General features: G+C 40.4%; 1 protein-coding gene across 1 annotated transcript in view; it reads left to right on the top strand.

Annotated features, from left to right (window-relative positions):
- The window catches only part of BMP6 (bone morphogenetic protein 6), a 261,123-nt gene that overhangs the window by 225,849 nt on the left and 18,513 nt on the right, over nucleotides 1–16,761 (top strand). The window contains exon 5 of the mRNA XM_033934719.1: nucleotides 10,108–10,184. Within this exon, the coding sequence (XP_033790610.1) occupies nucleotides 10,108–10,184 (77 nt within the window). The remainder of the gene's footprint in view (nucleotides 1–10,107; nucleotides 10,185–16,761) is intronic.

Here is a 16,761-nt window from a genome sequence, read left to right as displayed (position 1 = left end):
TTCTAGTTTGGTTATATGGGATAAGTAAGTTATTAATAAATTCTGGCTGGTTATTTTCTCTGGTTTTAAAAGTTAGTAGAAGAATCTTGTAGGTGATCCTATGTTCTATTGGTAATCAATGAGCTTTATGTAAAAGGGGAGTAATATGGTCGTATTTTTTCCATTAAATATAATTTTTACTGCAAATATCTTTTTTCCCTATCGAATAATTCCAATTTGGACAATCCTTCAGCACCCATAGGCCTCTCTGTTTTCTTTATATTTTTTTAATGTTTCTTTTTTTGAAGGTGGTCTCTAAGAACTGAATGTTGTCCAATGAATATCTCATTACAGTGGAAAAATGAGATCCTCATTTTGCTGCTGTTTATTTAATGCCCAGATTTGGCTGCTATTACTGTGTGGCTTAGTGCATTCATTCTCAGTTTCTTACTAATGTAACAAACCTAGGCCTTTTCTCTGGAAAAAGCTAGTAAGCATTGTTTCAATTCAGCGATTTCAAGATACTCATCTGACATAAGCTGTTGGATTTTGAGCTATTAAGAGCTGATAATCAGGACAATGTTGAAATTATATAGCTGCCAGTGGAGGGGGATGGGGTAGGACCTGGTATTGTAAAATTAATGAAAGGAAATATATGCCAAATAGAATCAAACTTTATTGTGAATTTAATTTTGTAAACTGCTTTAGAACAAATTTTGTGTTCTGTGGTATACCTAGTCAATAAATCAAAGTAGATCAAATTTAATTGTAATTCTTCTATATATTATGGGGCTCATAATCAAAACAGAAATATGTCTAAAATTCCACCCAGATCAGCACCTGGATGATCAAAAAGACAGATCGTCCAAGTGCCCGATAATCAGAACGGCTTTTTAGATGTATCTAGAGACTTTTTAGGCCTCTGCATCCTGCTGTGTGCCCAGAGCTGAAAGGGGCACTTTTGAAGGAGTGGTAGAGCAGGATGTGGGCCAACCTAGACTTAGGGCTCCTTTTACAAAGCTGCGTTAGGATCTAAATGCGCGGAGTAGCACGCGCTAAAATGCCACGCGCGCTAGCCGCTACCGCCTCCTCTGGAGCAGGCGGTAGTTTTTCGGGTAGCGTGCGCTAAAAACGCTAACGCACCTTAGGAGCCCTTAGTCATACTGCAGGGATAATCAAAAGTTTTACGAGGCTGCCTGGATGGAACTTACACGTTGTGACTTAGGTGATCTAAAAACAGGTCTAAGTGCCTAGAAGGTATTCAAAGTGACCAGATAACCACTGCAGACACAAACTACAGACCCCCACATACTCCTCCAGTGATCACTGACCCCCCCCCCCCAGCGCCATACAAATTAGAATAGAAATGTACATACCTGCCTCCAGAACATCAGCGCCTAGCATAGAAAAGCCTAGTAGAGCTGCACAGAGGTGGCTTAAGTAGTCTGGGGGGGGGGGGGCCTAGTGAACCATAGAGAGGAAGACCCAGGCCCATAGGCTACTGTAACCACTGCATTCATGGTAGTAAATGTGAATCCACTAAAACCCCCGAAAACACTACTATACTGCCATAAAGGCTATTGGGGTAGTAGACAGGTGGGTATAGTAGGTTTTGGGTGGCTCACCATGACCTGCAAGGGAGTTGTGGTGAGATGTTTATGTGACACCCTTTTTTGTGAAGTTCACAGCAGTGCCCTGTATGGTGCCCCACTACTCTGTTGCCATGTCTGGGTAACCAGTCCATCACTTTGCTGGCTCCTCCTACATCCAAAAGGTCTTTTTCTAGGCATTTGGAACTTGGATGATTTTTTGGATGAGAATGTAGGGTAAAGATAGATGTACTAGTGGTCTGGACAATCAAAGAAGTAGATGATTTTCAAAAAAAAAAAAAATTTTGGACGTAGTATTTGTGAATGAACTTTGGACGCTGCCGACTTTGGGTGACTAGCACCCTAGGCCCAAAATGGACAGTCGTTTGTTTTGATTATGCCCCTCTATGTGTTTCAGTGCTGAGTACCATGGCCGATTTGATCAAATTGTACAGTGTGTTGTGTGAAATTGTTCTTAAGCTCTTGAAAATTGAATAAAAAGTTTTGAAATCAAGATACTGAACTGGTAGCAGCCATGTTGAAGAAATGCTCTTCTAGATTATTATTTTTTTTCTTTGCTTTCAAGTTTTCTCTATACTACTTTTCTCCGTACTACAATATAAAGGAAAGGTGTGATAAATTCCTCTGAAGCCCAAACACCTAGGGCTCCTTTTACTAAGGTGCGCTAGCATTTTTAGCGCATGCACAAGAATAGCGCACGCTAGCTGAAAAATTACTGCCTGATTAAAAGGAGGCGGTAACGGCTAGTGCGTGCAGCAATTTAGCAAGCACTATTCCACGCGTTAAAGCCCTAACGCACCTTTGTAAAAGGAGCCCCTTGTTTCTCCCTCTATCCTCTCTCTGGAATCCTGACAACTTTGTCATCAGAATGTCATTAGAACATAAGAATAGCCATACTGGGGTAGACCGATGACTTTTGGACTCGGAAACTATGCTAAGGTAACTTTCCTTTGGGGAAAGTTGAGCAAAACTGAAAGCATCTCTCTGATTTATAACTACGAGATAAAAAAAACTTGAACAGAAAGGTGTATATATAAATATCTAGGAGTGGAAGAAGGAACAACTATTATACAGAAATCGCTGAGAGAAGAAATCAGTTTCGGGGGTGTAGGGGTGAGGTGCCAGGCATTTGGGGGTGCCACAGCGGGGTGCCAGGGATTTAGGGGGGTTCTGTGGTTTGGGGGGGGGTGTTGGGAATGGTTGAAAATTCATTGAAACCAAAGGAATTTGTGAAGGAAGAGAAAAAAAACTCTTCAGCGAATTGGGTCAACAAAGGAGAAACAAGTAGCAAATACTTAAGCACAGTGAGACATACAAAATGTTACTCCAGAAACCATCCACGGATCAAAATCAGACACTTGAATAGTTAAGGAGAAGATAGGCCATATGTTGCCAGGTGAATTGAAACCTAAGGATGAGTGATTGATAGTTGCAGTGGATTATCAATGAAATGGTTTATAGCAAGCATTGAAAAAACTGGTGCAACAGACATCTGTAGATTTTGTAAAAAAAAAAGAGTCGGAAGCAGTTACTCATTTCATGACTGGCTGCAAAGTGCTGATGTTGCAAAATTGTTGTATAAAAAGGTAGAACAAGATGGTGCATCTCATTCTTTGGAAACTGTAAGCATTGCAACATCAGTGTATCAGAAAAATATTGGGTTCATGACCCTAAGAGGTTGTAATCACCTGGGACATCCTCATCCTGCCTGATAAAAAGCGTGATGCCAGTAAACTGGATATTGTGGTTAAACACCAGAATGGGTTTGATTATAGAGGTACCAGTCCCAAGTGATTATTTAGTAAATTGCATGGAGAGAGGTAAGATCCTTAAGTACCAAGATATGCAGTCCAAACTAAGAATGTGACAGAAAGAAATATTTCCCATAATTTTGGGTGCCACAGGCTTGATTAAACAAAACTGGATAAGTTGTTTATAAATTGATTAAACAAAACTGAATAAGTTATCTATAAATGTTACATCTTTTGAACTCCAGAAAGCTTTGTCACAATGGAAGTACTATGGCAAGCATTAGCAGTAAATTTGAGAGACTGAGATCGTACTCCACATATCCTAGCTTAGGAGTGAGGTTCATTCCAATCATAGTATGTGCCCAAAACTAACCCATTTGGAGAAATTGCTCCCAGGGCAGACCTGCAGTCCATCTGACCCAATGTTCTGTTTCCACCAGTGGCCAATTCAAGTCACAAGTACTTGGCAGAATCTCAAAAAGTAGCAAGATCCCATGCTACCAACTCCATGGACAGCAGGGGCTTTTTCCATTTCTGTTTCAATAGTGGACTATGGACTTTTCCACCAGGAACTTTTCCAACCCTTTTTAAAACGCAGATACATTAACTGCTGATACCACATCTTCTGGTAACAAATTCTAGAACTTAACTCAGCATTTAGTTCTTTCAGGTGGTTCTGTTGGTGCCCTCTAACCTGAAGGGTAAATTTTCATTTTGTTCTGTTGGCCATCCCTAACCTTCTGATTTTGGGGTTTGAGATAGGTTTGTCCTAGATTCACAAGTGAGGTAAAAACTGGGGCTCTGTGCCATGTGGGTGTGGTTTTGAAGGTCCTAATCAAAGCACTTGCATCTGATCCAAGCAAACTGCCCCAAAAAACCATTCTTCATTTATACATAAATATGCTATGACATTTTCATGTCATAAATATAGGATAATTCCAATTTATTTAAAGGAAAACTTTCAGCTTGAATTAGAAAATTTGTTCAATACAGTAGACTCTCTGTTAACCAGAACTCAAGCAACCAGAACTCTCAAGCAATCATCAAAGAAATACTGTAATACTTTAAATAAAAACTCAAATTAAATCAATTTCTGGCAGAAATTTAAGTGTAAACTTGGCACGCCACACCTGAGTACACCACACTTTGCCTACCGCATGTCTGGTAGTTTGTCTGGAACAGTTTATGGTATGGCATAGTATATGTGATATAGTATTAATTAGGCCTTTTTTAAATAGTAACTCTCAAGCAAACAGACACTACATTTATCTGACATCTATCAATCTCCATGAGTGCCGGTTAACTACTGTAGTATCTATCATTCAAGTGCCAAAGCTACTGTGTTTTGCTGACTCCAGTAGAACCTCTAAATCAGTGGTTCCCAAACCTGTCCTGGGGGACCCCCAGCCAGTCAGGTTTTCAAGATATCCCTAATGAATATGCATGAGAGAGATTTGCATACCTGCCACTTCCATTATATGGAAATCTCTCTCATGTATATTCATTAGGGATATCGTGAAAACCTGACTGGCTGGGGGTCCCCCAGGACAGGTTTGGGAACCACTGCTCTAAATGATCCCATTAGTTTGTGATTTGCTTTTTTACCATTTGTTAATGAAAGCATTCAAGCACTGGTTGGTATTCGATGTAGGACCCAAGAACTATGGTAGAACTCTGTTCTACAGTGAATAACTCACTCCTGTAGATCTGTTCTAATGGCGATGATGATACTTCTCTTTATTTTGAAGCTGTCTCTTGGGTTTGGAAGAAATTTATAGTGGATTTAGACTATAATTTCACCCGTAATTGTAACTAAGCCTTCTACAGCTGTTTGACTGAGATAATTGATGTCCACTTGGCCTGGGCTAGCCTCTAACTACAATTTCAGATGTCTTCTGGTAAGCAATTAAGCCATAAAACCTGTTCTTTTAGCTTGTACACATTCCTAGAGTTGTAAATGAGCTCTCTGGTTCTTTAGGCTGACAGTGTTAAGAACAGTTGACAACAGGTTATATATAAGAATCATGGGTTTGAATACCAACACCCCATACACAGACTCTCTAATGACATGAGGCTCTGTGCCTTCTGTGAGGTGTGCATAAATCATACTTCAGTAAAACTCATTAAAGACATTGCCACCATGGCATGAGCCCTCTTTAGTTGCTGCATATTGCATCAGCATGTCCTTTCAGTCTTTATTAATTTAAAAATGTATATTCCGCATATTAACTGTACGGTTTACAAAGATTGCAATCATTACAAGTTAAACACCACATATAAACATAATTGCAAAACATCTCATAAAACGGAAAACAAAAAAAACAAAAAACTAACACAAAGCGTGAACAAACAATTGAATTTTCAGCGTTTTCTTAAAATGCATCCTCCCAGCACAGTATCAATTATCATTTTTTTCCAGAATGAATCAATAAAATGGAGTTTGGTCTTGCCTTAGTTCAGTGTGGAAGCCACAGTATAATCTACAGTAGTCAAGATGGCCAAAAACAGTCCTAGCTTACTTTTAGCATTCTCCTCTTAGCACTGGATCAATGGTTTTGTATATATGTAAAACCTGGCATTTGTTCATCCCACCCAAGCAGATTGCTTTCATCTTAAGTGGGCTATTATTAGCTCAATGATCAGTTTACACCAGCTTTATCCAGTCAAGTCACCTAAATCAAAACAGAGAATGGGGGACTGGCCCAGAAAGCATCTGAAGTCATCTGGGACAGTAGTGGCCATTCATTACACTGTGGGATCCAGTGAACTGTTAATTTAGGGAGCAGTTATAGTGTTCCTCAGAGGATTAACCTCAGTAAATATTTATCTATTCTTTGCCAGCACTTAACTTAGGATGAAGTTGTAGAACATTTTAAGCTACTTTACAAGTACATGTAAGAGATAAAAACGAAGGGTCGGAATTTGTTTACACAACTGAAAAAAAAGACCAGTATGTAATTCTAAATGAAACAGCTGTACTCATTAAATAAGATGACTTTATTAGTTTCTTTCATGCTGGGCTTCACTACAGTCAAGCAAATAAGACGTATGTTTGCTTTCTGGGTAAGTTGAGGAAAGTCATCATCCCATTCTGCCAAATTTGATTAAATATGGCACTTTAGTCAAGCTCAATTTTACTGTTAAAACTGTTTTATCTTGATTTTACCATCCTTGCTGATTTTTTTAGATGGTTTTGTGTTTTGGGATTTCTGCTGAGCTGGGGCCTGAGAGATCTTCCTGGGCCCAGGCTGGGTCCATCACAGCAGAAACAGCTCTTCTCCCTCACCTGCAGAACCAGATACGACCCGTTCTCTAAATTTCACTGTCCACCTGGCCTTGGTGTGTTGGTACTGACTGCAGTTGTTTATATTTATACTTATTGAAAGATTCTGTACCGCTACTAATGACTAGGGAGTCAATTCAGAGCAGGTTACATGAGCTTCTAAAAATGTGTTACAATACAGAGTTAGCATTTTTTTGGGATGGTTTTCAATACAGACACATTTATACCATAATCATTCTACATATATGTACACATTTATACCATAGTCAATAATCCTACTTATATACACATATAATACTAGTATTCTGTATTATGTTCATACTAAATCCTGCTTATTTGCACACATAATACCTGTATCATGTTCTATGTTGTGTTCCTATTGGGGACTAGCCAGCTAACTCCTCTATTTTGCTTTATTAGTTAAAGTAGTCTGTTAAGAGGATGGTCTTAATCCCTTTCTTGAACTTTCCAGTGCTCTTTTCTAGTTTTGATTCCTTCAGAAGGGAGTTTCACCACCTTGGAGCCATCACTGAGAACATTCTTGTCCTAATGCATTTGTATTTGATGTCTCTGAAGAAGGGTATTTCCAACAGGCATTCTTTGCACGAGTGCGCAGGGCGCATGCTGGTGTATGGTTATGTAGTCTGGCTGCTAGATATTGCGGTTCCGAGAGATGAACGATTTTGTGTGTCAGCAACAAGATCTTGAATATCACCCTGCTTTTAATTGGGAGCCAGTGCAACTTTTTCAGTAGTGGGATGGCACTCATCTGCCTCGATTTTTCCCAGCAGAAATATTGCTGCTGCATTTTGTACTATTTGACTCTGCCTGATCATATACTTTGGAACGCCCAGCAGAATTGCATTGTAGTAGACAAAGATTGAGAGTATCGGAGTTACTATTATGTTGAATATCACTTGATGGGTGAGGTAGGGTTTAAGTCCTCTAACCCAGTAGAGTTTGCCATAAGCATTTTTCATGATGTGTTTGATCTGTAACATCAAGTCTAGGTCATGATTGTAATGCTTTTGACTGCAATGATAGTGTTAAGCTTGTGATTCTATGTTGGATGAGACTGCACCAATCTTTTTGATATTTTGGCTTGTAGGATATCAATTTACCTTTTTGGACTGCTTATAGATATCTCTCTGTTCCATATGAAGTAGCTCATAATGAGTTATGGACATGCAGTGATTCTGCCTAGACCTGTGATTACCTATAGAGCTGCACCAGGGCTTGGTTTGCGCATGGAATTAATTTATGCTGGGAAGATTTTGATATTGGTGCTTTATTATGTGCTCCTGATCCAGTACCTGGATGTTTTAAAACACATTTTTAGTGAGTCTAAGTGTTATAGTGTTTTATATTTATATATTATATTAATCTATTATTTGTTTCTATGTAAGTGGTAGGCCATATTGGAAAACAAAATACAGCAGACCAGTATTTACAGTGGCCTGAAGCAATTCTAAGTATCTGCTGTAGGGGCAGTTGTAAATCCCGATGTCTTAGCCCCCCCCATCCTAAAAAGTGCTTGCTCTACAATACTCCCTCTGACATCTGATCTCCCTGCCTGTCAGTTGTGGTTTCCCCATGGAACAAGCATCACCCCTGATTGAGGTCATCACATATGGGCAACTGCCCAACATGTGGCAGCGTCACTTCATGCCCAACTCCTCCCCAAAAGATGCCCCTCCCACACATACACAGACCCCCCCTCTACCTCACCAGGCTTATTAGGGGCGTCTGGGTTTAGTGGGCAGGAGCCATGCCCATTCACTCCTACCTCAAGGCTCAGGCTGTCCAAAATGGCTTATACAAATGAATTATTGTAACATAGTTTATCATCGTGGGTGTAATACAAGAATCCTAAAGAGATTACAAAATGTTCAAAATACTGCAGTTAGAGATATATTCTTGATTTCTAAATATGAAAGGATTACACCTTATTTTGTTCAATTACATTGGTTACCAATTTCTGCTAGGATAACTTATAAGCTCTGTATATTGGTTTTTAATATTTTACATGGCCTAGCTCCTTCTTATTTGCTGGATTTAGTGTCCTTAATGATTGGTAGAAAGGGTCATATACAACAAAATCAATTTTGTTTACAATTTCCATCACCTAAATCAATTAAGCTATTCCATCAACTTAGTGCTTCCTTTAGTTATCAAGCTCCATCTATTTGGAATAAACGTCCTCTCACTGTTAGATCAGAAACTAATTATCTAGTTTTTAGAAGACTTTTAAAAACAGTTTTATTTAAGAAGTTTTTGAACTGATTTTTTTTATTATTATTTTTTTTCAATATTGCTTGTTTAACTAGGTTTGTTTCTGGTCATCTGCTTTATTGTAATCTACCTGAACTCATAAGGGCTCTGGCGGAATATAAAAACCTTTGTAATGTAATGTAATCATGGTGTTACTACTAGGTGATCAGGCTTCCATGAATGAGCATTATGGGGGAAGGGCTGCTGAGAGGTGCTATTTAGTGTGTGTGTATGTTCATATACAATTCGATTTGGCCCTGAATGGTGAAGGGGCTGGAGGAGTTGCTGTACAGTGAGAGATTAGAGAAAATGGGCCTCTTCTCCCTTGAGAGGAAACAAAGCAAAACTGCAGAGTTGTACAAGACATAGGCAAAATTTATTGTGACAAAATAATTATATGCAAACCCTTTTACCAATCAAGGGACCCGACACGGTCCGTGTTTCGGACAAACCTTCGTCAGGGGTCCATGGTAAAAAAGGATAACAAAAAAAAGTCAAGAAGACCAGTAGTAAAACCATGTGGAAGCAGATGAGGAAAAGTAGCTTTTGAGGAACTGCAGAATCCAGCTTCAAGTGACCAGCTGCTACTCTACAATTTTTTTGTGACTTTTTTTTGTTATCCTTTTTTACCATGGACCCCTGACGAAGGTTTGTCAGATTCAGAATCTCGGAGAGAGCGAGACCAGAAGGCTTTGAGCATGCGCAAATGCACAAAGCCCAGTCCAGCCTGGCACAGGGAAGAGGGAGGATCTTCGGGCACTGGCACGTCCTGTGCATTGGTGCTGGTGCCGATGCCCAATCGGGTAAGCGACCGATGTCTTTGCGGTGCTGGGGGGGATGTAGGATCGCTGGGGAGGGGGAGTGACGCGAGCGGGGGGGGAGGATGCCGGTTCGCAGGCCAGAAGAGGGAGTAAGCGGGAGTGGCAGGAGGAGGTTATAGCAGCATGCGCGGTATAAGCGTGTGCGTGCTATATAAATTTTTTTTTACACAAATGGTTTGGACCCGCGCGCTATACGCGTATGCGTGTTATACACGTATGCGCGTTATAAGCGTGAAAATACGGTACTCACACACAAAGAGGAAGAGTGTGGAAAGCGTTCAGTTCTCAGAGTCCGTCAAATTTCCCAGCCACAGCCCGTCAGGCCAGCTCCAGGACAAATCGTTGATAGTCTTAATATATTAATCTCATCTACTGTATGTGTTTTCTTCCAGATTATAACAGCAGTGAGCTGAAAACAGCATGCCGAAAACATGAGTTATATGTTAGTTTCCAAGATTTAGGATGGCAGGTAAGAGAGTGCTTACAATAGGCTCCAGTAAGATATATGACCTCCCATTTGCTTTCTATAAGTACAAATTATTTTTTGGGCAGTTGTGATAGAGGGATTAACAAAGAAATCTGATTTTTTTTTTTTTTTTGTAGGTCAGATTTCAGTGCCTTATATACCCCTTCCTAATTATGCAAAAGTAGATGGAAATAGAACTCTGGAGCTCCAAAGCATATTTGTATCTATTTATAACTCTTTTGTTGCTCCACTGAAATATCACAAACTACAAAAGTACCCTAGACAGCTGTTGAGGGTATTCTCCTGGTGACATGGCCAGCTGGGAACCCCTTTCTAATGTCATGACTGGTACCTAGGAGGGTGATTATAACCTGTAAATTCCTGCTGCCATTCAAGAGTGGCTATGGGGCTACTTTTGTCATACCATTAACAACTTTTGCTTTCAATCTTGCCACTTCTGAAGCCTCCTTTTGAAAGCAAAAGTTATATAATTGATAAATGATAGAGAGCTGGTTGTATGATATAATACAACATTGGATATACAGTAAAACCTTGGTTTGCGAGCATAATTCATTCCGAAAACATGCTTGTAATCCAAAACACTCGTATATCAAAGCAGATTTCCCCATGAGAAATAATGGAAACTCAAGACGGTTTGTTCCACAACCCAAAAACTTTAATACAAAATACTGTATGTACTTGAACTGCAAGACCTCGCTCATTTAGAACGGTCACTACACTCCCGCAGCGTCAGAGAGAGAAGAACCATCGGCTCAGTTGTGATGTGTGTACACTGTATGCACTTGTATTGCAAGACATTGCTTGTATATCAAGTTAAAATATAATCAAATGTTTTGCTTGTCTTGCAAAACACTTGCAAACCAGGTTCATAGACAACCGCGCAAAAGACAAAGGCACGCGCCGACAACTGAGCGCAAGTCGGAGGCGTGTGCCGAAGAAAATTACAGTTTTTAGGGGCTCCGACAGGGGGTTTTGTTGGGGAGCCCCTCCAGTTTACTTAATAGAGATCGCGCCGGCGTTGGGGGGGGTTTGGAGGGTTGTAAGTTGTAACCCTCCACATTTTACTGTAGACTTAACTTTTTCCCTAAAAACAGGGAAAAAGTGAAGTTTTCAGTAAAATGTGGGGGGTTACAACCCCCCCCAGCCCCCAAAACATGGCGCGATCTGTATTAAGTAAAGTAGAGGGGTTCCCCCCCACGCCCGCCCGCCCCCCCCCCGGTCGGAGCTGTAAAAACTGTAATTTTCTGTGGCGCGCACCTCCGCACTGCGCTCAATTGTCTGCGCGCGCCTTTGTCCCGGCGCGCTTTTGACCTGACACCGCAAACCAAGTTACTTGTATTATAAACCAGTTTAATAATTTGTGTGATAAAGCGTGTTTGATACTAATAACAGCAGCAGCAGCTTGAGATGCCGATGCCCTTTTCCTTGCCTGCCCATTCTAAGCTGGTGCCCATCTCACCCACTTCTTCTGATAGCCCCGAGTAGATTCTAAGGAATCGGGGAGTAAATGGCCCCACTTGCACAGTTATTAGTATGGATTTTGGAGGATGACTGACAGAGTGACCCACACACAGACCTATGAAATCAAACAGTAGGATCTTTTCCAGATAAGCTCCGCCAAAAAGTTAACCCCCGCCACCCAAAAAAGATTATAAAAAAGAGGCGCGATCTTTATAAAGTAAAGTGGGGGGGGGGGGGGGTTCAGTCAGAGCCCTTAAAAAAATGGCCGACAGTTTATCCTATTTTTGATAATGTTAAGTTTCATATCCTCTTTTTTGTAATCTTTTTTGGGTGCTCCGACGGGGGGGGCGTGGGAGGGGAACCCCCCTACTTTACTTTATACACATCGGCGTTGTGCTGAGAACTTCACTGGTTAAGGTTGCGTGCGCTGGCAAAAGGTGGCGGGGCTTAACTTTCGGCACGTGCACTTTTTCCATTAGTGGCGGGGCTTATCTGGAAAAGATCCAAACAGTATATACAGAAAGTTTTCAAATGAGTTCACCTGTGTAACTCAGTACCCTAATTCTAGAACCTCGCCACTGTCTGCTAGAATGGATCTTGAGAATAACTGGTTTGTTATTATTGCTATGATTAATTCCAGATCAGTGTAACAAAGTTGCTCTTTTTTTTATGCATTGCTCTTAGCGCGTATCGCTTAAATGTGGCTTACCCCTTTGGATGGCATGTAATGAGAAATATGTCCACTGGGGATACGAATTCAGCAGAGATTGAATAAGCATGGGAATGGAGTAGGAATTATGTGAGACAAGAAGTGGAATTGCCCTATACAGACTGGTGGATTCAAATGTATGGTAAAAATTTCATCCAGCAACAACTCAATGACTCGACATGTACATGTTTCAGTCAGAACAGGCCTCATGAGGAGTCTTAAAAAGTCACGTGGTGGATATGAATGAATTGGTCCACAATGGAACATACATTCAAATCATGATTGCTGAGTCAAAGATGGCTAAATAAATGATGTCACATAAAAACTCTGAAGTAAATGCTGGAGCTGAAATAACATCCTTTAGGATGGAACTGAAAATGCTTCCATTTTCTTATCAATTTAGCAGGCAAAGACAATGACTGATCTGAGTAGCCTGTAAGACAGTAAGGGGATGAAATTAGAGGCTGGAGATAGTCAGCAAGATCAGCGGGCACATCAGAAGGGTTATTGAGCTTCTTTGGAGTCCAGTATTTTACATAACATTTGTTTGAATTAACAAGTCTATATAGTTTATTAAAAAATTTGATAAAATGCTTTACATTATATTTCAAAGCATTGTACAATTAAAATCAAAAATAAATAATGAACAAAAACAATACAGAAACAGACATACTAAGGGGGGGAAGGAATAGAACAAGCGGGAAGAGTGGGACAAATTACAATTCTTAAAAAAAAAAAATATTAAACAAAACAGAGGATAGAGACGAAGGGAAAGGATTGGAAAGAATTTTAAAATTAATAAAAAATAAGGATGTATTAAGATTGGGATGGGATACATTAATCATATGCATCTTTAAAAAGGAAGCATTTTTAGCTGCTCTTAAATTTAATCAAATTTCGTTCTACTCTTAAATGTAATGGTAGTGAATTCCAAATAGAGGGTGCTGTTACAGAGCGACGAGTGCCAATTATTTTTAGAGATGGAACATTGTGATGAGGATCTTAAGATTCTAGGGGGATCATATGGAATAAGAAGTCTGTCAATAAATGCTGATGCGTTAGTCTGTCAGGTCTTAAAAGTGAAGAGGGTGATTTTATAAATGATCTGATGATGAATGGGAAGCCAGTGAGCATTTTTCAACAGAGAACATTACCCTCCCAATATTCAGCTTGTGAATATTCAGTTTTTTAAAAAATGCCAGCCATCAAAGGGCTCATAATTGAAAGAGAAAAACGTCCAAAAACCAGGCAAGTTGGCACTTGGACGTCTTTCGTTTATGATCGTCCAAGTGCCGATAATCAAACCGGGTTTTGGACGTATTTCTAAATGACCTAGGCCTTCATAGTGCTGCTGAACAACCATAGCTAAACGGGGCGTTTCAGGAGGAGTGTCGAGGGCGGGATTTGGGCAGGACATGGGCAGGCTTAGACTTAGTCGTACTGCATGTATAACCGAAAGTTATACAGCCCAGGATTGACGGAACTTGGACATTGTGATTTAGACCATTTAAAACATGGTCTAAGTCACAAAAACCTACTTAAAGTGACCAAATAAGCACTGCAAACACATAATACAGACCCCCACACACTACCCCAGTGATCACCGACACCCCCCACCCCCATAAAAATATTAATCACAACTTGAAAATTGTGCCTCCAGAACATCATCACCTGGCAGCCTGGCATAGGAAAGCCTAGTTGTGCTGCACAGAGGCATCTTAAACCGTCTTGGGGATGGGTTAGGGACCCATAGAGAGGTGGACCCATGCCCATAAGCCCCTGTAATCACTGCATTGATATTGAAACAAGTGCACTCCCTTATATACCCCCAAAACCCTTTTTTTACTAGCATATAAGTGACTCCTGCAGCCATAAGGGCTATTGGGGTGGTAGATAAGTGGGTCTAGGGGATTCTGGAGGTAGTTTGGGGGGCTCACCATGCCCTATAAGGGAGCTGTAGTGAGATGAAGACATGGCACCCTTTTTTGTTAAGTTCACAGCAATGCCCTGTAAGGTACCCCACTATTTAGATGCCATGTCTGGGTGTTCAATTCATCACTTTGCAGACCCCTCTCACATCCAACAGGGCCTGTTCTAGGCGTTTTTGACTTGGACAAAAAGTTGGCCAAAAATGTGGTATAAAGATGGACGATTTAGCAGCTTGGACGATCAGATCGGCAGGACGTATAGTTAGACGATTTATGAAATGAAAAAAAATTTGAACATATTTTTCGATGATTTACGACTTGAACGAAAACAGACTTAGACGTTCCTTTCGATTATGCCCCTCCACCTATTTTTTCTGAGGCCCTCCAAGAACCTACAAATCCAAAATGTGGCCCTGCAAAGGGTTTGAGTTTGAGACCACTGGTATAGAAGGTTTTTGGAACTAGAAAAGAACAATATGATTAATTTGAGCCACTCTGAGGAAAATAACTGATTGGACAATATCTAATTCATTAAGATGCATTAAGTGCCATGGCTTGTACATGAGGGTACTTTTGACCCATCTATCTACATTACTTTGAGTGGAATTATTCAACCAGTGACATGCAGATTAAGAGAGTTACCATGTCAGCTTTCTTTCCTTTAAGGAGGATGTACTAGCAGTAGCTTTTCCTTTAGGGGATCCTTTGATTGTGGGAGGGCCCAGGGTTGGACGGGGTGGGGTGGGGTGGGGGGCAGTGCATTCCCTCTCTTTCCCCTTCCTCCTGAGGCCTCACCAGCCAAAGAAATTCACTGCTGCGGAACTCTCCTCCTCTTGCTGCTGCAGGAAACAGATAAAGCCCCCAAGCACCAACGGTACTTAAAAGTCAGAAAAGCAAAAGGAAGGGTATGCCTCAGGTATTGTGTATCATATGGACCAACTAGCACCTACAAATGAAGTTATTTTTTGCCTCGCCGGCCCACATACACCCAGACCTTCTGGCATCTTTATCTTTCTGGTCCGGTTCCTGATGAAGGGACCTCCTGCCCCGAAACCTAGCTCGGTTGGACCGTGGTTGGACACAGATATGGAACACATGAATTATTTGTGAACACTGACGCTTGTTGCCATTATCAGTTCTACATTCAGCTAAGTACCTGGAGTGGGGTGTTTTGGTTTGTTTTTAATTCGCCTGTTGGTCTACGGGTTTGGTGTTACTGGGGTTTTGTATGTCGTATGGAAGTTATTATTTAGTCACTTTGATGTGAACTTTTGTCACTTTATTGATGGTTGGCTCGTTTAGTGTTGCCAGCTCTGCTTTATTATGAGGATCAGAACGGCTCAGTTGAGTAGTTCTTCAGAGCTTACAACCTCACACTGAGGGTGCTCTTTCACCATTTAAATATTTAAAAAGTAACTTAATTTATAGGTGCTAGTTATTCCATATGACACACAATACCTGAGGCAAGCCCCTTCCTTTTGCTTTTGTGGCAGGAAACAGATAGACACGTCTAAGTACTGGCATTCACATGTATATGTTGGTATTTTAGAACATACAGTATACATGTATATGCCAGTACTTAGATGTGTACATTGATGAGTTGTCTATATTGATAAAGTAGACCTTGACAGTTGCAAAGTGGGTGCTGCCACTGCACACGGCCGGCACATACATGTCAGTTCCTGTATGTATTTTTAAAAGGCTCTACGTCGGCACATCCTTTTCTACAATACTACTGAAATTGGAGAGGATCCAACCTAGATGTCTCAATTCCAGTTTGTACGTTCTTTCTAAAAATCTGCCTTCGTATGTGCTATTTTCATAAGTACTCTAATTCACATCTGTTATGAATTGAATATCAGAGGTCAGTGTAAACAATCCAGTGTCATAGAAGTAGAATAATGAGAGACATGCTATAATAATTTACATCTGGTGTAATGTGTTTTTCCTTGGTTCATCATTCATTTTTAAGTCCTAAGTTTGTCATGTGACCTGAATGCAATTAAAATCTCTTCCAGAAGCTGTAGAACCAAAATGTTTCATGAAAAGAATTAAATTATTGTAGAGGAAGAAACTTATGAAAAAATATGTTTTATAAAAATCTTACATTACAGTTACTTTAAAGTACAAAGGAAACTCAATACAACTTTATAGGAGTCTGAGATGCATTCCAAAACCCAGAAACAACAGTTTTTAGAGCAGGCAAAAAAGCCTTTCTACACCGAAGATACTAGTAATGGACTCAACTATAAAGTTGTGTGCATGCTTTTAAATATACATGAAAACTCATTGTTTTATATTCTTTTATTTCCATATTCAAAATTAGGCCCCTTCCCGGAACATTCCAGAATGCACCAGGAAGGGGAAGGCCCACCATTTTGGTGTACCGGGCCTACTGGCCATAGGGTGTATGCATCCCTCTGGGCATACTTTTTCTTTAATAGGTACGGGGGGGTGCCAG

Source organism: Geotrypetes seraphini, chromosome 2 (assembly GCF_902459505.1).
Source record: "Geotrypetes seraphini chromosome 2, aGeoSer1.1, whole genome shotgun sequence".
Lineage (NCBI taxonomy): Eukaryota > Metazoa > Chordata > Amphibia > Gymnophiona > Dermophiidae > Geotrypetes > Geotrypetes seraphini.
This window is presented reverse-complemented; position numbering and strand designations above follow the sequence as displayed.